At 41.0% G+C, this 22,754-nt stretch overlaps 1 protein-coding gene across 1 annotated transcript in view; it reads left to right on the plus strand.

Annotated features, from left to right (window-relative positions):
- The first annotated feature begins 340 nt into the window (after window positions 1-340).
- GRIN3A (glutamate ionotropic receptor NMDA type subunit 3A) overlaps window positions 341-22,754 on the plus strand; it is a 187,276-nt gene continuing 164,862 nt past the window's right edge. Inside the window, exon 1 of the mRNA XM_043927912.1 lies at window positions 341-1,734. Within this exon, the coding sequence (XP_043783847.1) occupies window positions 1,036-1,734 (699 nt within the window). The 5' untranslated portion in view covers window positions 341-1,035. The remainder of the gene's footprint in view (window positions 1,735-22,754) is intronic.

A 22,754-nucleotide genomic window follows, 5' to 3' on the forward strand; every position in this document is an offset into this window, starting at 1 on the left:
CGTATATATAATTCTTGCTTTAATACCTTTAGCTAGAAAAACCGTTAAAAAAGACATCGAAGAGGAGCTTCTTAAAGTCACTGCGTCTTTCAGCCTATCCCAGGGAACCACTGGATTTCAGATTCCTCAGGCGCAACTCCGAATTCAGAATTCGTTTTAGGGCACAAGGAATATCGCCAACTACGACTGCTGGCCTTGGAGGGGCGAGAACTTGCCAGGGGCGCGGGAAGCGCCACCCGCGACTCTCAACCATCAGCGGGCGTTTAGCGCAGCCAAGCGACAGGCCGGCGCCTGGCTCAGCAACAGGGAGGCGCCGGCTGAGGCGGGGAGAACTTTGCGCTCCGAGCAGAACCACCCTTTGCTGGCCAGTCGCGTCGCTCCTCTGAGGAAGCCGGCGGCGGCGGCGGCGACTGGGCTGAAAGAGGACGAAAGAAAGAAAGGGAGGAAGTGGCGAGGGAAGAAGAAAAATGAAGCCAGCGCTGGGGGAGCCCGCGAGAGGGCGGCCGACGGCGGAGCTAGGAGGATTTGGCTGCTTTCTCGCACCCCAGGTGTGAACCCCCTTCTGCGCGAGGCCAAGGAAATAAGTGGGTCTCGTCTGGGCGGAAAAAGAAGAGTCAAGAATCCAAGTGAGCTTCTTGCCTCCTCGCTCACCGTTGCCCCCTAGAAATCCCCTCGGCTTCTCAGCGCAGCCTCCCCGCGGGACCGGACACAGTGCCCGAGCCGCCCTGCGGATGGGGCGGGCAGGGAACGGGCGCCCAAGCCGCGGGTGACCAGCGCCGCCCGCCCCGCTCCGCGCAGGGACCGGGCGGGCAGAGGATGCGAGGCGGAGGGACTTGGGAGCGGGTTCTGAGACCGCCGAGGGCGCGCTAGCCTCCCACTTGGATGGCCCAGAGTCCGCTCCAGCTCCTGGGACCGCTTCGCCAAGCCGAGTGAGCGGCGCGCGGGACCTGGGGGCGGAGACCTTAGGCGGCGGCTGCTGCAGCGGAGTGAGGCGGGCGCAGGAGGGGGCGCGCTTTCTCCCTGCGGGTCTCAGTAATGAGGAGACTGAGTTTGTGGTGGCTGCTGAGCAGGGTCTGTCTGCTGCTGCCGCCGCCCTGCGCTCTGGTGCTGGCCGGGGTGCCTGGCTCCTCCTCGCACCCGCAGCCCTGCCAGATCCTCAAGCGCATCGGACACGCGGTGAGGGTGGGCGCGGTGCACTTGCAGCCCTGGACCACGGCCCCCCGCGCGGCCAGCCGCACCCCGGACGGCAGCCGGACAGGCGCCCAGCGAGATGAACCTGAGCCAGGGACTTGGCTGCCCCCGGCGCCCTCGCCAGGCGCACGCTGGTTGGGGAGCGCCCTGCATGGCCGGGGGCCGCCGGGCGCGCGGAAGCCGGCGGAGGGCGCCAGGGCCGAGACCCTTTGGCCTCGGGACGCCCTCCTCTTCGCCGTGGACAACCTGAACCGAGTTGAAGGACTGCTGCCCTACAACCTGTCTTTGGAAGTAGTGATGGCCATCGAGGCGGGCCTGGGCGATCTGCCGCTCCTGCCCTTCTCCTCCCCTAGCTCGCCGTGGAGCAGTGACCCTTTCTCCTTCCTGCAGAGCGTGTGCCACACCGTGGTGGTGCAAGGGGTATCGGCGCTGCTCGCCTTCCCTCAGAGCCTGGGGGAGATGATGGAGCTCGACTTGGTCAGCTCCGTCCTGCACATTCCAGTCATCAGCATCGTGCGCTACGAGTTTCCACGGGAGAGTCAGGTGAGCGGAGTCTGACGCTTAGAGTGGGGATGGACGCCACTAGGGGCCGGGGCGGTAGCGGGGGCGGGGGTGGGGAGGATGGGTGGAGGGCGGGGAGGGAAAACCCGGGTGAAGACCTTAGGGACGTGGGGCTTTACAACTTTGATATTGTTTGAGGATCGGACCATATCTGTAGGTTATAGGTAGAAGGATCTCAGTAGAAGTAAAATAAAACATATTAAAACTCAGATGGAAATAAATGAGAGGTAGCCTGGTGGGCTACCGTCTATGGGGTCACACAGAGTCAGACACGACTGAAGTGACTTAGCAGCAGCAGCAGCAGAGGTAGCAAGATGGAAGGAAGAAAGTGGGAGAAAAAGCGAAAAAGTCTTCATGTTTTGACCAGCTGGGAGAAACCTAGTGGTTACCCGATGGAAGTTGAAGTCCCAAGTTCAGGAGCGTAGAGAGCTATCGAGGTTCTAATGACTAGCGCGGGGGATGGGCATAGAAGAGCCCAGATTGCCAGTCTTTCAGTCCCTGGAGGAACTCTGAAAGAAACTGTCATAAAGAGCACCTGCCCTCTCTGACTTTGGACGACGTCCCTGAGCTTTAGGCGATGGTGTAAAGAAAACACCTCCCTCTGAATTCCTGTGCGTAAACATGAAATCTGCAATTAGTACAGAAGCAATAGGTAGTCTGGTAATTAGTTTTGTATATTGAAAGGCATTAAAAACATAATCTGATACCGGAAAAATGGATGGGAGGACTCATTTGGGATTGTGTCTTTGTCCCTACCCTCTCTATGTGATGTGGCTTCAGAAGCTGGCTATATTTAGTTGTGTTCTCAGCCCATTTCTGCACCAATTGTCTAGAAATAAAGAAGACTAATGATTTCATTTCCTATGGGTTAAATGTGTGTGTGTGGTTTCAATAGAGGAAGCTATTTGTGAACTTAACTGTTGACAATTAATAATAAGATAAATATTTTTTTTTAAGTCAGGGTCCTCTTAGCAATGGGAGCTTTCTGCATTTTGTGCATTATTTTTTAGTAAGATATCAAGCATTATTAAGCATTGCACAAAGTATTTATGAAACAAATAGGTAATTGTCTTTGGTCCCATTTTAAAGACTGAGAAACTGAGGAAAGTTCAGAGGCTTGATCCACATTGGTTGGTATATTAGTAAAAGAGTCGAGACTTAGAAGAATTTCTCTCTATATCATTTTCACTCTGTCACTGTAGCTGGAAAAAATATTTCTAATCTCTCTTCTTTCACTTTGATATATATACAGAGATAAGAAGTAAAATGAGTAAGAGCAAATACATATGAAAAGTTTGATCAAATCTATGCATAATATACAAAGACAGTACTGAAGGTTTCTTTTTCTAGAAAAACAAATCTTAACATTTTTAATCTTAGGAAGGGTGGGTTCAGGCTACTGCAGTTGCCCAGAAGATTCCTATTTAACGTTAAACTGTAGAGATTTGATCTGCAGAGTGCAGACTAGTTAACTTTAATCTAAAATATTTCTGTCACCTGAATCTGAATGACTATAGGCAGCAGATGGGAAGGCTTGGAAAACACAGATGCACAATGCTGCCAATAGCCAGAGTGTTATAAACATGAAATTGCATCCATAGGGGTGTATCATTATTAATATATATGCAGAATCAGACATAACAAATGCAAGAGTCAGCATAACTTGCTTCTCATCATTGCTTCCTTGTTACCTAATACTTCATACATGCTAACAGTGTTCACAGTCTCCAGACTTCTTTCCATTTGTAGATTGGTTTGCCAAGAGTCTTAAATAGCAAGAATTTCCCCCCAAATTAGTGTTCCTTAGTTAGAAGTGAAATTGTCTCTGCTCTTTGATGAATTTTTGTGGTATGCAGCACACTTCAATAAGGAGACCAGAGAAATTGTGAAGTAGCGTCTAGAATCAGTAAATTTCAAAGCTTTAGGACCATTGGAGGGCAGGGAGTCCTCCAGGGACAACCCTTACAAGCTGACAATAAAATAAATACTGTGTCAAGCACATTTGCTTCTGTACTTCAATTCAGAAGTGTATTTAAAATCACTATTGTCATTGTTACTTTCATGGCACACATCTTGAAAGGGGGGAATTATTGTTTTTAACTTAAATCTAGTTTGGCCAACTGAGGACATTTTCTTTCATTTATCTTTGTATTTTAAATTCAAACATATCTAACCTGTCTTACTTTTAGTATATAATTTAAATGTCTTTCTATAATTTTCTATATTAAAAATGTCCAGCTCAATGCCAAGTCACTGTAATATGTCATTTTAGGATATGACCCTCATCTGCTTTCAGCAAAAATAAAAACTGATCTTTCCCTGGCTTCTCCTGAAAAGTGGAATTTACTCTAATACAATGATGGGATTTTTAAAAAAACTTTCTAAATATAAAAGCATGATGAAGTCATTTTACACATTAAATAAAATTGGCTTAAATTAGCCACTGTCCTTATTAGAGTCTCCTGCCCAGTGACCTAGTTTGTTGACTGTGCCAGTGCCTAAATAAAGGATTCTAGAAGAGGGTGGACTTGTCCACACAATTGTACAAACCAAAATTGCTTTCAGAGCAGGAGCAGCAACAATGTTTTCTCCCACTTTCTTTTGGTCTACTGATATTTTTATAGGAAACCTAATTAATAAATAATTTTTGCATTTAATAATAAGGTTTGCAATAAATAAGGTTTGCATCACATCCTGCCACAACTCCTGAATGGAGATACCACTGAAATGATCAACCCCCTGAGAACAGCATAGTCATTTTATTTCAATATACTATTCATTCAGAACATAAACACATAGGTCCATCAGCTTGGATGGAACAGACTTCCTTCAAGCATGGAAATCCCTTAAAAATAAGATTGTTAGCTACCCCCCGCCTTGGAAATCATATGTGTATTATCAGTACATAGTAAAAGCTTAATACAATACTACACATAGGATAAGGTCAAAGCATTCTTCCATCCCCAAAATTCTGACTTTATTACACCCAAATCTCCACTTGAGGCTAACCGAATTCTGTTCCTATGACCTTCAAATAATGATGCTCCACATGGATCCAGTTACATTTAAGTTACTTGAAGTTTGTTACTGTAAGCTCCTACAGTTCTTCCTTTCTCTTCACACCCCCTACTACTTTTTCTTCGGAGAGTTTTGTATAGTTTCTCCCAAGTTAACACCTCAAAATTTACTTGCTGAGGTAGTGACAGATACACATTTCTTTCTAAAATGTATCTCATGTTAATTCCATATTGGTTTCATTAGGCAAAATTAATAGAGTAATGTAATTGGCTTAGATTCAAACTCATGCAATTAAGAAGAGACTACACTGCTATTTTCATCTCTCATTGAATGTACCATCCACAATGTATATCATGAACTATATATGCCAACTAATTAATATATATTTATTCCCAGGGGAATGTAAGTATTTTAGATGGTCTATTTTTATAATACAGGGATAAGTACTGAATTCTGTTTATTAGAATTTGACTAGCATGGTGCCACTTTTGTATGGTACAGGGGGAAAAGCAATGATGTCACAACATAACTTACCTGCCTCATGAAGGGACAAGTGAAGGACATTTCTTTTTAAAACATCTGCTCTCAATTGTGGTAGTTTTCCTTGACTTTCTGCACATAGGCACTGTCCTCTCTCTGGAAGAAACATATTCTTCTACAATTCATGATGAATGGCTGATAGTAGCACCTAATTATTGCTAACTTGAAGATAAACGATTTCAAATTCAACGTCAAGTGATGCAAAACTTTTCTTAGCAGTATAGGCTCCTCTTGAAAAACAAACCTAGGACTAATTTGGAAGTTTTTATTTTTAATCTGGCAAATTTTTATAGCACTTATTTTTCTAGATAAATAGAGCAGAAGACACTAGCAAACACCATTCTTTGGGCAATTAATCTGTCTCACCGCCTTTTCTTTGTGACTGCCAGAGAAGAGTCCATAGAGAATCTTGGGTCTTGATCTCCTTGGCTGTTACATCTTGGGGTTAACTTATGATTGAATCAACTGAAGACCAATTTTGGTGTCTAATTCCTTCCTGTTTTATCTTCTGCTGTGGCAGAAGTCACCTTGGATTTTGTGCCATTAGATTGTATTTCATGAATAGCAAGTAGCAAGTCTTAGTCGCTCAGTCATGTCCTACTCTTTCCAACTCCATGGACTGTAGCCCGCCAGGCTCCTCTGTCCATGGAATTCTCCAGGCAAGAATATTGGAGTGGGTAGCCATTCCCTTCTCCAGCGGATCTTTCCAATCCAGGGATCAAACCCAGGTCTTCTGCATTGCAGGCAGATTCTTTACCATCTGAGCCACCAGTCATTAACCAATCATTTTGGTTAAATGAGCACAGTCATTGGAAGGTCTATTAAATAGTACTCAGAAGACTCAGTCTACCCCTGCCTCTTACTGGCCAAGGAATTTTAGGGAGGTGCCTCTGGTCTCTGAGCATCTAGGCTTGTCAGTCAAAAGAAGGTTGATTTTACCAATCTCACAGAGTTGTTTTGTGAATCAAATAAAGAAAGTGATGCACTGTGAAAAAATTTATAGTGTTAGCTAAATAACCAGTAGAGAGGTGTTAGTTTTGATCTGATAAGAATCATCCCAGTCCTAATTCACCACTAATTCTGCATTACTTGTTATTAATCAAAATAAGATTTGATTCACAGTGTAATGTGTCTTCATCTTCCATCTTACTCTCTACCCGCTCCCTCATTTTATTTCTCTTAAAAGTGGGTTTAGCACCCACCTCCTGCCAAACAACTGTGTTCCTGAATAGTTTACCCCCTTGCCTAGGATTAGAAGACATGCCAAAGGTACCGTTTCTATACCAATGGCAAATTTTTGTAAATACACATCATCAATGCAGTTTCTAGAGCCTTAGTTATTACCATAGAAGCTTCAATAAGATGCCCAATAACATTTTTCAGAAATGTTGGTCTCTCATACATCTTCTATAGGAGAACTTATAGTAGTTTGCTTGCGAGACTATGGCCACAGGTCTAACCTCTCTACCCCAACTTCTCCTGCCACACCTCTAAGCACACAATTTGGCTCATCTGAAATTATTTCCCTGGGAAGTCTTTCTTGACAAAGCAGTGTGTTGCTTCACAAGCTCCTTATGTCATCTTGAATAGGCAACAGTTGGCAGACTAGCTGCTTTGAGTATCATTGCCCTAAGCAGCACTGTGGAGCTCAATAGCAAGGTATTGCACACTTTAGTGGCACCACACAATGTAGAGATGACTTCTTTCTCTTTCTTCCTGCCTAGTCCAGCTGCTGCTACTCACATCCACAAAAGAGTAAAGAAACAGTCCAGCACTAAAAATGGGATGCAAAATCTCTAAAACTAGGCAGGAAAGAAGAAAGAACATCTCAGCATCTGTCACATTGCTTCTTGAGTAAATACATGAATAACAAACTAATGAAAATCTTTAAGCCACTATTTCTTTCTCAGATCTTTCCTATGGGGGATGGTGGGAAAAGAAAGTATTAGAAAAAAGATAAACAAGGAGTAAGCCAGCCACCTTCCCCTAACCTGTTACATCAGCTAGACTTGCAGCTCTCCTGAATATAAAAGGGGAGCCTGTGTATCTCCTCCATTGAGGGAACAGGTTGATCTTACTGACCTGGGCTGGTATTATTTCAGTTGGAGAAAACTGACCATGAAAAGCTAGTATCTGGTTGGCCAGGGATGGTCTGTCTGTAGAGATAAAACTTCAAGGATTCAAGCGGTAAAGAATTAAGCAGGATGACTTTTCTTTTAGTGAAGGTGAATTATGCCTCATTGTTATTCATTTGAGACATAGATTTAGGAAAAAGTCCAAAAAAATTTTACATTTACATAAAATTTGTGCTTTTCAAGGCTCGTTCACAAATATACTCATAACATCCCTTTAACAGTCTTGTGAGGAAAATAACAATGTATAGACAACGTAAAAGGATAGAAAGAGCTATGCATTATAGAAAGTGAGAGGCCACTGAGAGGAAAAAATACTAAAACCTCCCTATTAATTTAGTATATTTGTCAGCCTATAATCTGAGAATCCATCACTGCTTTTGAATTATTGCAGGAAAAAAAGATAGTTAAAAACATATTTTACACTAACTATCCAATATAGTTTAATTAATTAAATCATAACTTTACTATGTACCCTTTCAAAAGGAAGATATATTTATTGACACAGAATAAAAAATGTATATGTTTTGTGTAAAGTGTGACCTATAAAATATAAAGCTAGAACTTTGTTAAAAAAGTTAAATGTGATTGTAAGTGATTGGTGGAAGTCCAGATTTTCCCCTATGCATGCTTCTTTTTTTCTAAAACTAAGTATGTATTACCTACACAATTAAAAATAATAAGAGAGGGACATCCCCAGTGGTCCATGCTCCCAATGCAGTGGGCATGGGTTCAATCCCTGGTCAGAGAACTAAGATCCCACATGATGGTGTGGCCAAATAAATAAATAAAATTTTATTTAAAAAGTTCTCATGCCACAACTAAAGATCCCATGTACCACAACTGAGACCTGGTGCAGCCAAATTAATAAATATTTTAAAAAATAATAATAATACTAATAAGAGAAAAAAGACAAGTCATCTTCACATTTCCTCACCACTGCTTTCAATACTTCAGTATGAAAATATAGATTTCAGTAATAAATTAATTGTAGAATATGTTTAAATTTATCTTTTACATCCATATTTTCAATTTTATCCTCACAATTATTTTGAGACATGAGCAGTACAGTTAGTGTTTATTTTACAAATCAGACAATAATAACATATAAATGGAAGAAATGCAAGCTAGAGGTGAAAAGAATAGGTTTTTGAGAAGCACAGACCTATGTTTGAATCTTAGCTCTACAGCTTTCTAGACATCATACAATGAGAAACATGCCTGATGTCTCTATGCCTCAATTTTTGATCCACAAAATATGACTGTCATAAAGTTACGATGAAGATTGCATATGGTAAAGTTTTCATATCATGTATGCAAAGTTCTAAGCACACCACAGTGTATTCTAATGATCATTCTCTTAGCACATAGTGTTGGCATAACTTAATAGAAAACTAAAATAATCAGAATTAGAGCTCAAATATTCTAGCTTGCTCTCTCTGGAGTACTTCTAAATGCATTTTCAGTATGCAGATGATATTTAAACTTAAGAGATCTGATTCCAGTGGGCCAAGCTTAAGAAACAAACAGATGCTGCTGTTTTGAAACCCCATTTAGAGTTCCAACTCACTGAGGTTCACCCTCAGGTTGCTACTGCTAAGTCACGTCAGTCGTGTCCGACTCTGTGCGACCCCATAGACTGCAGCCCACCAGGCTCCCGTCCCTGGGATTCTCCAGGCAAGAACACTGGAGTGGGCTGCCATTTCCTTCTCTAGTGCATGAAAGTGAAAAGTGAAAGTGAAGTCGATCAGTCGTGTCCGACTCTTCACGACCCCATGGACTGTAGCCTACCTCCTTGGTCCATGGGATTTTCCAGGCAAGAGTACTGGAGTGGGCTGCCATTGCCTTCTCTGACTATCAGGTTAGGTATGTGTAAATTTGGTCATCAATGAGGTGAATGATGACCAGTTGCTTTTTATGTGTGGGTTCTGAATGATTGGATCTTTGGAGCAGTTACAGAGGTGAAAAACAGCATTCTATTTCTATTTGTTGATATTAGTGAGGAATTCACAAGTCTTGCCTTACCTACTACCCTAATTTCTCACAGGCTCCCAGGAACTAAACTTAAGGAACAGCAGAAACAAGACACAGTTGACAGTTTTGGCTTCTTGGGGGAGAGGGGGAGAAGAGGGTTTTTAGAAAGGGGAGAGTCTCAACTTGATGTGGATTTAAGGTTCACAAGTTTCCCTTTTTTCATGCAGACTCTACCCATACTAATGGATCTAACTTGTGGCATTTATTAGATCCAAGTTTAGGGACAGTAGCATTGTTACATGGGCTTTCCAGGTGGTGCTAATGATAAAAAACCCACCTACCAATGCAGAAGACATAATAGAAGAAGATTTAATCCCTGATCAGGAAGATTCCCTGGAGGAGGGCATGTAAACCCATTCCAGTATTCTTATCTGCAGAATCCCATGGACAGAGGAGCCTAGTGGGCTATAGTCCATGGGGTCGCACAGAGTCAGACACAACTGAGTGACTAACACACACAAACACACACACACACAGCTGTGTTATATACTAAGAATTACAAAAGATATCCATAAAACAAACTCTGTGTTTGATTGAATCCTGGCTGTATCAAAATTGTTTGATGCATTTACAGCTTTCAGGGACTTTTAAAATGTGAGTCACTTTTCTGATTATGAAAGTAATGCATATGTGCTACTGCCCCAAGGGTGTCCTGACATATCCTTGAGCAACATTTTTTTTATGTATTTTATTCTCTCAAGGATAATACTTTAGAATTTTTAGAAACACTTGAATACAAGTAAAGAAAGCCTTATTGTCACTCCAACTGTACGCTGGAATCAAAGAACAGAAAAAAAGAATTCAGCTTTTTTAAAAAGAATTTCTGAAAAGTCAGAGTTGACATGGCTTTTGAAGCATGGACATTCTGAGTTGGTGGTTTTTCTGTATGAAAGGCTGGTATTTTCCTTTATATTTGAGCCTAGCTTTGTATTTTCAAGGCTCTGCAAGTGCTGAGCCTGTACAGTTCCAAACAATGGCTCTGTCTGGATCTTTCAGTAGCATTCTTAGGAATGACTTAGACATGGGTTGTCACTACTTTCCCCTCACTTAGGGGTGGTCATTAGCTGGACTTTCAGTACGGAGGCTTTGGCTGCATAGAATCTGTTGGTGTTTTTTTCCTATTGAAAGCCTCAACTCAAAGCCAAACAAAAGTTGGATGAATACTCTCCAGGTAAAAAATAAAAATTTTTATTTCCATAAACGAAGTTGGATGCTCAGCATGTCTTTATCTAATAGAATTACTCTCTGGCTCAGTTGTGGAATTCTATTTGTTCAGTCCCAGCCAGAGGTACTTAAACAAGGATTCCATTTAACAAAGAATTTGCTTCTATGTGTTGTGAATTTAATAGGTTCAGATAGAGAGCTGTTATTGTTTTGATGCTATACGAGGAATTAATTTGAGTCATGTCATACAGTGTGTTATACACAGAAGGAAATGCTTCCGCGTACACCTGAAAACGACTGGTAAATCCAAGCCTAAATTAAGCCAATGTACCTTCGCCTGGTTGCAAGTACAGGGCGCCATCTAGTGGTCCTTAAAGTATAGCTTTAAGTTAAAGCAAAAGACCCCAACCTCTCAAGGCAAGAAAAGGACTCCAAGAAGCTGTTGGTCCTTTTCCTGGTCTTTTGTCCGTGGGACATCTAGGTTAGTCTATCTAAGAAAAGATCTTCTTTTGCCTTCTAAGAATTCCCAACAATCTCTGCTGTTCTGCCACCATAATTGCAGTCATATACCTTAAAGAATACACACCTCAGAGTGTGTATCTAGAGAAGTTGGGAGAAGAATGTGAATAACTTTAGAAATGTAGGATGGTTAATTATTTTTAGTAGCTGTATTTACTATCGCTTTGTTTTATAATGCAGCTTGAAAAGATGTAGCCATTTTATTGTGTTAAGCATATCATTTGTTCCTTTATTCTGATTATAAAAAATTATGTTCTTTGTGGATAATTCTGAAAGTTAATAAAATGCCAAAGAATAAAATAAAAATTGCTCATAAACCCACAGCCCAGAGTTCTAGACATATGTATGTGTTATAAAATTGGGATCATGTCATTTTATGAAATTGTTGAACATGTAAACATCTTCCCATATCATTAATGTTTTTTCTATTTTTTAATGGCTTGATAGTTTGCCTTTGAATGGGCTGTTTCATGATTGGTTTAACCAGCCCCTGTTGTTTGGACTAAGTTTTTGCCGTGAAAGGATAAACGACACTGCTGCTAATGGGACTTTACTTTCATCCTCCTTAACATTCTTAAAGATTTGGTGCTGTGGAACACCCTCTGCTTGAGTTCTGTGACACCATCATAGTTTTCTTTATTTCATTTTTTCTTTTTTAGCCCCTTCATTGCCCTTCAGCGATTGTGCTTCTTGTATTTGACCCCTTGTAGTAATAACCACGACTGCAGCGACTTAGCAGCAGCAGCAGCAATAACCACAGGGCTGTGCTGTTCAGTTTTTAAAATTGTTTTAATTGGTGGAACATTGCTTTACACTTTTGTGTTGCTTTCTGCTGTAGATGAGAGGCAGCCATAATTATATACATATCCCTTCCCTCCTGAGCCGCCCTCTCCTCCCCCTGCCATCCCGCCCCTCGAGGTCATCAGAGAGTGCCAGCCTGGGCTCCCTGTGTCATTCAGCAGCTTCCCACTAACCACCTATTTTACTCATGATACTGTATATATGTCAGTGCTACTTTCTCAATCTGTCCCACCCTCACCTTCCCATCGGAGAAGACAATGGCACCCCACTCCAGTACTCTTGCTTGGAAAATCCCATGGACCGAGGAGCCTGGTAGGCTGCAGTCCATGGGCTCTCGAAGAGTCGGACATGACTGAGCGACTTCCCTTTCACTTTTCACTTTCATGCGTTGGAGAAGGAAATGGCAACCCACTCCAGTGTTCTTGCCTGGAGAATCCCAGGGACGGGGGAGCCTGGTGGGCTGCCGTCTATGGGGTCACACAGAGTCGGATATGACTGAAGCGACTTAGCAGCAGCAGCACCTTCCCATGCTGCATCCACAAATCCATCTCTACTAGTTTCATCAGTACCATTTTTCTAGATTCCATATATATGCACTAATATACGATACTTGTTTTTCTCTTTCTGACTTACTTCACTCTGCATAAGAGGCTCTAAGTTCATCCACCTCACTACAATTGACTTAAATCTGTTTCTTTTTATGGCCGAGTAATAGTCCATTGTGTGTATGTATAACTTCTTTGTCCATTCATCTACTGATGGACATCTAGGTTGCTTCCATGTCTTGTCTATTGTAAATACTGCTTCAATGATCATTGGGGTTTATGTGTCTTTTAGAGTTGTGGTTTTCTCAGGGTACATGCCCAGTAGTGGAATTGCTGGGTCATATGGTAGATTTATTCCTAGTTTAAGGAACCTCTATACTGTTTTCCATAATGGCTGTATCCGTTTATATTCTTATCAATAGTGCAGGAGGATTCCCTTTTCTCCACATCCTCTCCAGCATTTATTGTTTGTAGATATTTTGATGATGGCCATTTTGACTGGTGTGAGGTAACACCTCATTGTAGTTTTAAATTGCATTTCTCCAATAATGAGCCATGTTGAGCATCTTTTCATGGATTTATTGGCCATCTGTATGTCTTGAAATGTCTGTTTAGATCTGCCCATTTTTTGACTGGGTTGTTTGTTTTTCTGATATGGAGCTGTATGAACTGCTTCTATATTTTAGAGATTAACCCTTTGTCAGTTGCTTTGTTTGCAATTATATTCTCCTGTTCTGAAGGTTGTCTTTTCAACTTGTTTATAGTTTCCTTTGCTATGCAAAAGCTTTTAATAGACCTCATTTGTGTATTTTTGTATTTATTTCAATTAATCTAGGAGGTGGGTCAGAGAGAATCTTGCTATGATTTATGTCAAAGAAGTAACTTGCTGTGTTTTCCTCTAAGAGCTTTGTAGTTTCTGGCCTTATATTTAAGTCTTTAACCCATTTTGAGTTTATTTTTGTGTATTCTGTTAGGAATTGTTCTAATTTCATTCTTTTATATGTATCTGTCCAGTTTTCCCAGCACTGCTTACTGAAGAGGCTGTCTTTTCTGCATTGTATTATCCTTGCCTCCTCTGTCAAAGATAAGGTGCTCATATGTGTGTGGGTTTATCTCTGGGCTTTCTATTTTGTTCCATTGTTCTATATTTCTATTTTTATTGTGCTGTCCAATTGATAGCTACTAACCCTATATTAATTTAAGTTTAGTGAAAATAATACAAAATTTAAAAGTCAGTTTCTCAGGCACTCTAAACCCATTTCAAGTTCTCAGTGGCCACGTGTGGGTAATGGTTCCTGTATTTGGCAGCACAGATATACAACATTTTCCATCTTCACATAAGTTCTGTTGGACAAGTTCTGTTGGACATTTCTACTGCTCTCTGCAGATGGTGATTGCAGCAATGAAATTAAAAGATGCTTACTCCTTGGAAGGAAAGTTACGACCAACCTAGACAGCATATTAAAAAGCAGAGACATTACTTTGCTAATAAAGGTCCATCTAGTCAAGGCTATGGTTTTTCCAGTGGTCATGTATGGATATGAGAGTTGGACTATAAAGAAAACTGAGTGCCGAAGAATTGATGCTTTTGAACTGTGGTGTTGGAGAAGACTCTTGAGAGTCCCTTGGACTGCAAGGAGATCCAACCAGTCCATCCTAAAGGAGATCAGTCCTGGGTGTTCATTGGAAGGACTGATGTTGAAGCTGAAACTCTAATACTTTGGCCACCTGATGTGAAGAGCTGACTCATTTGAAAAGACCCTGATGCTGGGAAAGACTGAGGGCAGGAGGAGAAAGGGACGACAGAGGATGAGATGGTTTGGATGGCATCATCAACTCGATGGACATAGGTTTGGGTGGACTCTGGGAGTTGATGATGGACAGGGAGGCCTGGCCTGCTGCGGTTCATGGGGTCGCAAAGAGTCGGACACGACTGAACGACTGAACTAACTAATTAACTGCTCTCTAGGGCTTGGAGTTTTAAGCAACAGAAAACTCATTCCATGGGCTTGAAAATAATGGGTTTATGCTGAAAAACTACGGGAAGATGACAAGGAACAGAACTGCTTGAGGGGAGCTGGGCTGCATCACTGGGAAGGTGCTGGGCAGCTACTCTCTTCTTCACTTTCTCTAGGGCCCAGAAGCTGCTCTTCTCAGGGCTCTCCCTTCACATCTGCTCCATCCTCTCTGGAGAGCAGTGTCTTTCTCTGCCCTGCTGTAACTTCTGCCTGAACATGGTTCTGATTTCCCAAGACAGGACTTAGCCTGAACTCTCTGTGACTTTATCACTCTGATCAAATCATCTGACTGTGTTCCTTATACCCCCTTAGCCCACATTCTCCAGATGTCTAGTTGTCTCAACCCACATAGAATGGTTTCCCCTCCAACTTTCCTTCCTCCAAAGAGCAGTGACCAGCCTCCCAAGTGAAGTTCTCAATATAACCTTAGAATACAGCAGGAAATAGAATAGCAAAGCCACTGTTTCAAAAGAACTTATATTCTAGTGAGGGAGGCAGACAATAAGACATATGAATAAATAAATATATAATATAGTATTATTAAGTAAAGGCAAGTACAAAGGAGAAAAATAACTCAGGGTAAAAGACTAGAGAATGACAATGGTTAGTCACAAAGGCTTGCCTGAAGAGGTAACATTGTACCGCTGATAGAAGTAAAGAGTCAGCTATGCAAATTTCTGAGGGAAAGGCATTACAAGCAAAGAGAGCAAAAGCGCAAAGGCCTTGAGGTAGGAATGAGCATGGCAAAAATGATTTGCTGAATAAATGGATGATCCTTAGTACCATCTATAACACTACTTGCTAACAAGTTCACAGTTTCAAAGAAGAAAGTATAAATAGTGAGGCAATAACCAGATTTACATTCTCAAGATTTAGACTCCTGAATTTTCCTTTTTGCATGTGGTGACACCAAGACTTTCTAACTGGAATTTCCAGTTCTCTCTCTCTTTATATTCTTACCTTAAACTCAAAATATGTAAAGATATCCTCAAATGGTACTCTCTCCCACCTATAACAATATTTCTCATAACATCTTTAGCTTCTCCCTTTTCTTGGCATCTCATTCTTTTGCCTTCCTCAGTATGCTTTGCTTGTCCTTACCTTATTCTTCCTTCTGATTTTCATAGGATACTAGCTGCTCCCACCAATACTCTTGAATAGCCCCCTAATATTTCTATTTCCTTTCCTCCAAACCATTCTGCACACTGCTTCTAGATAAAGCTTCTTAAAGCAAAGTAACTTTCATTCATTTATTCATTCTTTCATTCATTCGGCAAACATAAGGTACACTGCACTGAGTCTAATGCCTCAACACTGCTCAAAAGACACTTTATTATGGCAATTGTATCATTCTTTTTTCACTCCTCAACACTCCTGATGGTGAGACTCACACCTTAATAACAGTTACTACAGGACTGATTCACAAAATTGGAGCAGGATCTACCAGCCTTAAAGGAATATATCAGATTCTCTAGTTTTTGTGGATATCGTTCAAAAAGCATTCCATCCCCCACTCCCAAGATTCTGACATGCCTTCCCTAAAACCAGAAAAACACAGATCAATTACCATCAGCAATCTTACAAAACCTGGTCCTCAAGGGCTTCCACAAGCAGGTGAAGATAATTCTTTCTGGTCGGTGACATTCTGTTGAGATACACATGCCCAGAAAATATAAGATCTCTAGGAATTTAAATGTATTTTTTTAAATCAATAAACGTAAATCTTCATATTAAAAAGCACTTATCTATTATATATCTATATAGAGAGACAGATATACACCAAGTTGTTGTGATTTGCAGATGAATTAATCTCCAATTCAGAATTGATTTTTCCACTGAAGCAATGTCATCTGTGGCTGTTAAGACCTCAGACCAGACCACAAAACCCTATTTGATCATAATTGAGCAGAATTCTGATTTTAGTAGTTCTATAGGCACCAAACACTATCTGTAACAGGCTCTTTTGTTTGAGATGAAGGGGATGTGGAGTGAGGAGGAGAACCAGAAGACCTGTCTTCAAATTATAGCTCCAGAAGCATCTGAAAACAGCTTTGGTAACCTCCCTGAACCTCAGTTTCTTCCATTATAAATTATCAATAGTACTCATTAAACAGGTATTTATGGAGGGCCTCCCATACTATTCCATACTATTTTAAAGAATTGATAGGGGTTTAGTGAGTTAATATACATAAAAATACTTTGTACATTCAAATTTTAAAAACAGATGAGAAGCATTTTTATTGAAACATCTTTTTCTTTGAGAAAATGATTCTAATCTAGTTTGAAAAAACCAAGACATATCTTTCGGATACTCTTGGCAGTAGGAACAGCCTACGTATGTTCTGTCACCCGGCATTGAACTAGCCTGGTCGTTTGTGCATGCTAACTCACCTCAGTCGCGTCTGACTCTTTGCAACCCCATGGGTTGGAGCCTGTCAGGCTCCTCTATCCATTTGGTTTCTCCAGGCAAGAATACTGGAGTGGGTTGCCATGCCCTCCTCCAGGGGATCTTCCCAGTGTGGTCGTACTGTGACTCCTAAATGGTCAGCAGCAGCTGGAGAGGGAGGAAAGAAGAGGAGGGTTTCCCATCTTCCAAACAGAGACTAAAAACATCCTAACTGCTTGCATAGTTCTGCTGCCTATCTTAGACTTGAGGGGGAAGGAGAGAGTCTGAGGACCTAACAGGACAGGAGACCCACACCCAGGACACAGATTAGAATGAGACACTTTGGAAATCAAATATTAAAGCTAAGATTGCCTGCTTATATTCGTGAAAATCCATTAGTTAAAAGTTTTGAGATCGCATCGGTTTCCCAATAATACTCCATCATGGGTTAGAAAACTAGAAGATAATTAAATCTCATTCTGACCTTCATTTGAAGTCTGCCTTTAACATTTGCTGGGCAGCAGCCACTTGAAGATCTTCATCAAGAAATAGCCGCAGCTCAGGCCAGGAAATGCTTAGGATCCCCCTCCTGTGATGATGTAACCCTAGGAAAGATCAGGAGTAAACCAACAGGCTAACCTTGGCCTATGCCACCTGTGCCCACAGTAGTTCTGTGATCCCCATTCTTGACTTCTCTGCCTGCATTCTTGGCTTCTCCATTATATTCTCCAAGGTGCCCTCAGAAGAGAGGTGGTTCACTCACTGCTTGAACCCTTTTCCTACTTCCAAAAAATATCATTATTTCCAAACTTTATGCACTCGTGTACTGCCCTCGTAGTCCCTGCTGTATCTGTGATCACCTATTGCTGTTTTGAAGATTAGCTGTTTTCTTTAAATTTGTATTTAAAGATCTTTTATCAACACTAATGAAAAACCAGTATCCCTTGCCATAAAGAGAAGTTAATTGTGAAAATAAGTATACAATGAAAACAAAGCAATTCCAGCTAGGTAGAATTGCCTGAGCCTTTTTGTAAAAGGAAAATTTTCCAGGTGTTAGAGAAGTGTTAAACACATACTAACGCCAAACCGAGGCTTTCTCCTTGATTTAGCAGAAGGATTAAACATTTAATTGAAAAGGGATTAACTTTCTCACTATGCAGTTCAGAGTTTTTTAATGTCAAGCCCCCAAAGCAACCTAAAATCTTCTCAGTAACCACCCACACAGCCAAGCTCTAACCTATAGGATGAATTCTAAGCAGCTTTCATGTGACATTCAAGACCTGTCATCATCCAAGCCTGGCTTATTCTCCTCATTTCTTCTAGATACTAAGCACCCCCTACCCCAAGCACTTTGCCCAGTGCTGTTCCAAACCTTGACATATACTGCTCCCACTGCTTGGAATCCCTTTCCCCTTGGGTCTGCCTAAAACTCCTATTTAGCCTTCAAAAGTGAGTGTTGGTTGCTCAGTCGTGTTTGACTCTTTGCAACTCCCTGGACTGACTGTAGCCCTCCAGGCTCCTCTGTCCGTAAAATTCTCCAGGCGAGAATACTGGAGTGGGTAGCCATTCCCTTCTCCAAGGGATCTTCTGCATTGCAGGCAGATTCTTTACCATCTGAGACACCAGGGAAGCCCCTTTAGCCTTCAAAATGTTGCTTAAATATCACCTGTGCACTCTCCTCTCCCTACTGAAGTTTGTTTCTTTCACTTTTACGTCACTTTTCTACCTTGCACATTCTTCTTTTCTAGATCTGTTGCATAGCTTAATGATTATTTGTTGATATATGTGTCTCTCTCCTCCACTAAGTTGAACCCTAAGCTCCTAGCACAGTGAGTGGCTCATAATAGATGCTCAGTGACTGTTGATCAAACTGAATCAATGGTCCATTTCCATCCTTTCCAGTGTAACATAACTAAGGGAACACTGGTGAAAAATCCCCCACCTGTCAAAGTGTGGGTGATGCGAACTAAGAAGCATCCCACTTTATGAAAAAGAATTCTCATTCACTAAGTAGATAGAGTTCATGACCTCCTAGAATTTACTATGTTATGTAGAACAAAGCTGGAAGAGTAAGACCTTGAGGAAATTGATTTCATAAGAAATAGAAAAAGTATTTCTTCACCCTATTAAGCTTTTCATGTCCTTCATTTTCCCCAAATCGGTTTTAAGTTTTCTGGAGACCACAGAGGACAGAAAAGTGATGTTGCTCCTGTGGCTTTGGGTCACTGCTTTCTCAAATTCTCACCCCTGTTCCCCAGCCAATGTCTCTATATTGTGTAGCCAAAGATTTCTGACTTATCTGTAAAATTAGAAAAATTCAGAGTTAATGAAAAATAAAGCTACTTGAAATAATCATTAGTGAAAAAGAGAGAAAGCCTGGAATTGTATTTTATTCTGTTGTCTCTTATCAAGCAAAATATCAGGGAATCAGACAAAAGTTCAGATCTGGCTAAGGTCACTGCAGATGGTGACTGCAGCCATGAAATTAAAAGACACTTGCTCCTTGGAAGGAAACCTATGAAAACCTAGACAGCATATTAAAAAGCAGAGACATCACTTTGCTGACAAATGTCCACATAGTTTGTCCAGTAGTCATGTATAGATGTGAGAGTTGGACCATAAAGAAGGCTGAGCACCTAAGAACTGATGCTTTCAAATTGTGGTGCTGGAGAAGACTCTTGAGAATCCCTTGGACTACAAGAAGATCAAACCAGTCAATCCTAAAGGAAATCAACCCTGAATATTTATTGGAAGGACTGATGCTGAAGCTGAAACTCCAATACTTTGGCCACCTGATTCTAAGAGCTGACTCATTGGAAAAGACCCTCATGCTGGGAAAGATTGAAGGCAAAAGGAAAAAGGGATGACAGAGGATGAGATGGTGGGATGGCACCACCATCTCAATGGACATGAATCTGAGCAAACTCCAGGAGAGAGTGAAGGACAGGGGAGCCTGGCATGCTGCAGTCCATGGGGTCACAAAGAGTCAGACAGGACTTAGTGACTGAACAACAACAAAATTCCTAGCTTCCCATTGTACTCACTGTTTTTTCTGTCATTAAGTGTAATTCCCTAGACTTTCAGCCCCCAGAGTGGTGGCCACCTGTGTGTTAGCAATACCCCAATAGCATTTCAAAATATAGATTCTCAAGATTTATCAAATCAGAATCACTGGCTTTGATACATACAAATTTGAGCATACAAATCTATCCAGAAACCAAACAACTTCACAGGTGATTGTGTCCACAGGTAATTCTGAGTATCATATTTGGGAACCACTTATCCTAAGAGTCTCCCCTAATGTGATTTTCAAACCTTGACTGGATGCCACCTGAAACAAAATCACATGTAGGTAGTAGTTTTAAAGTCTAGATTCTAGACTCATTGAATTCCACTAAATTGTGTGTTGTGGCCTGATACCAGCTTTTTTTTTCTTTTTTTGAAGAATTTCCCCCAGGTGAATTTTATATATGCATAGCACAGTTAGAGACTCAATGACCTGGGGAAGTGGTATCAAATTCAGATGTCATATAGGAGCCTGGAAGTTAACGGAAATGTGAAAAACAGTCTCAAATAATACGGTGCATGTGTGCTAAGTCACTTGTTGTGTCTGACTCTGTGGGACCCTATGGATGGTAGTCCACCAGGCTCCTCTGTCCATGGGAGTGGGTGGCCATGCCCTCCTCCAGGGGATCTTCTCAACCCAGGGATTGAACCTAATCTCTTATGTCTCCTACTTTGGCAGGCGGGTTCTTTACTACTAGCACCACCAAGGAAGCCCCCAAATAATATGATAGGGAGTAGTAAAAATTGTAGATAACTGAATACAGCCTAACATTTCTGAGGGAGGTAGTCAGCCACCCCCCACCTCCAACAAGCTGTTACTCATGGGATGTTGCCAAACATTCTGTGTTTTCAAAGGAAGCCAGACTGTGGATTTTTTTAATGTAAAATTGTCTTTTGTGTGTGTTTCAGTTGCTCAGTCATGTCAAACTCTTTGCAACTCAGTAGATTATAGCCAGCCAGGCTCCTCTGTCCATAGAATTCTCCAGGCAAGAATACTGGAGTGGGTTGCCATTTCCTTCTCCAGGGATCTTCCTGACCCAGGAATTGAACCTGGGTCTCCTGCATTGCATGCAGATTCTTTACCATCTGATCCACCAGGGAAGCCCAAAATTGTCCTTAAATGTTGATAACTAACTCATTTTTGTTTAACTTTACTGAGGTATGATTGATATAACATTGTAAGATAGTTAAAGCACAGAATGTGATGATCTGATATATATCTATATATCAAGTGTATTAAGTAGCTGATTTTTTTGTTTAAACCAGCTTATTTAAAAAATAATAATAATAATAATCTGCAGGCTTGCTAGAGCTTCAGGACCATCCTTCTGGATTAGAAATGTTAATACATTTGAGTAGGCAAGTATTAACTAGAAATGCCTCAATGACTAGATAAGCATGAGGAGGTGACATAGGCCTGTAACCATAACAGGTACAGCAGCTTAAAGGTGCAGTTTTGAAAAACTAGAATATGTGCTTATTATACAGAAGAGGTGGCCACCCTCATCTGAAGCAAGAGAACAAGAGGGAAAATAGATATTAAAAGATAATGAATGTAATCCATTCCAGGTGTACCCATAAATGAATCTTAGAAACCTTACTCATAAAATAGAGATAATGAGATGATAATAACTACTCCTAGTGTTAGAGGTACTGATTAAGTAGAATAATTGCTCTCAAATAGATTAGCAATATCATATGACATATAGTAGGTACTCAATTTTTTTTAATATGCTAGTTCTATTATTTTCTATCTTCCTAGACCTCTGTTCCCTTACATAAAAATTTAACAAGCACTATAGAAAAGCAAGGTTATGGCAAAAATCTGACAAACTCCCTTGATTTTATGTGTTTTTTTTTTTAAAGAAAACTGAAAACTTTTCTATAATGAGACAATTGATGAGATAGTGATGACAAAGTGTTGTAGCCACGCGTTCCAGGAAACAAACTCACTCAGAAGGACAATGCAGATAGTGGAGTGCAGTTTATTACACTGGCGGGCCCAAGGCAGAGTCTCCTCTTAGCCAAGGACCCCGACCAGTTTTTCTGAAAACCTTATATACCCAAAGTGCACGTGCCCAAACCCACCTCCCCAAATTCCCTAAAACTAGTCTGAACAAAGGAAAAGAAAGATGCAATCAAAGTTAACCCATGATTCATATGCCTTAAGCCTAGGTAGTTAACAGTGGACAATTGTCAATAGGCCTGTGGTCATACCCCAATAAGCATAATAGAATTTATGATTCTATTTGGTTACACAAATAATTAGGGTATTGTTTTAGGCAACAGAGAGTCTAGGTACGAGCCCTGGGGCTCTTCCATCCAGGGGGCCTGGTTTTCCAGTTGGTATGTCGTTTCCATAGATACTGGGCATAGAGCTCAAAGTCCACAGTCCAGCCCAAGATGGAGTCCTGCTTTCAAGATGGAGCCTGTTCTGTCTGTTTCCTCCTTCAAAAGTGACTGAAGTACCTTATAAGAGGGGCTCGTAAGAAATGTCATTTCAAAATACAAAAATGTCCTTGTATTTAATCACTGGCATTCTTTCCTCTACTGTGGGTTCAGTGATTCTAAATACTGTGAAAAGGAAGTTGTTAAGCAAATGGTCTGCAGAGTTCTTGTAGGTGATTCTCAAAAACCTGATAGAATTCTGGGCTAGAGTGATCTAGGAAGGTCGCTTTTACTTTATTTTATTATGTATACATATTTACTTATATTTAGGTAGTATTTATATAAATTCACATATATTTACATAATATATGTATGTAATATGTACATATTA

This window comes from Cervus elaphus, chromosome 16 (assembly GCF_910594005.1).
Source record: "Cervus elaphus chromosome 16, mCerEla1.1, whole genome shotgun sequence".
NCBI lineage: Eukaryota > Metazoa > Chordata > Mammalia > Artiodactyla > Cervidae > Cervus > Cervus elaphus.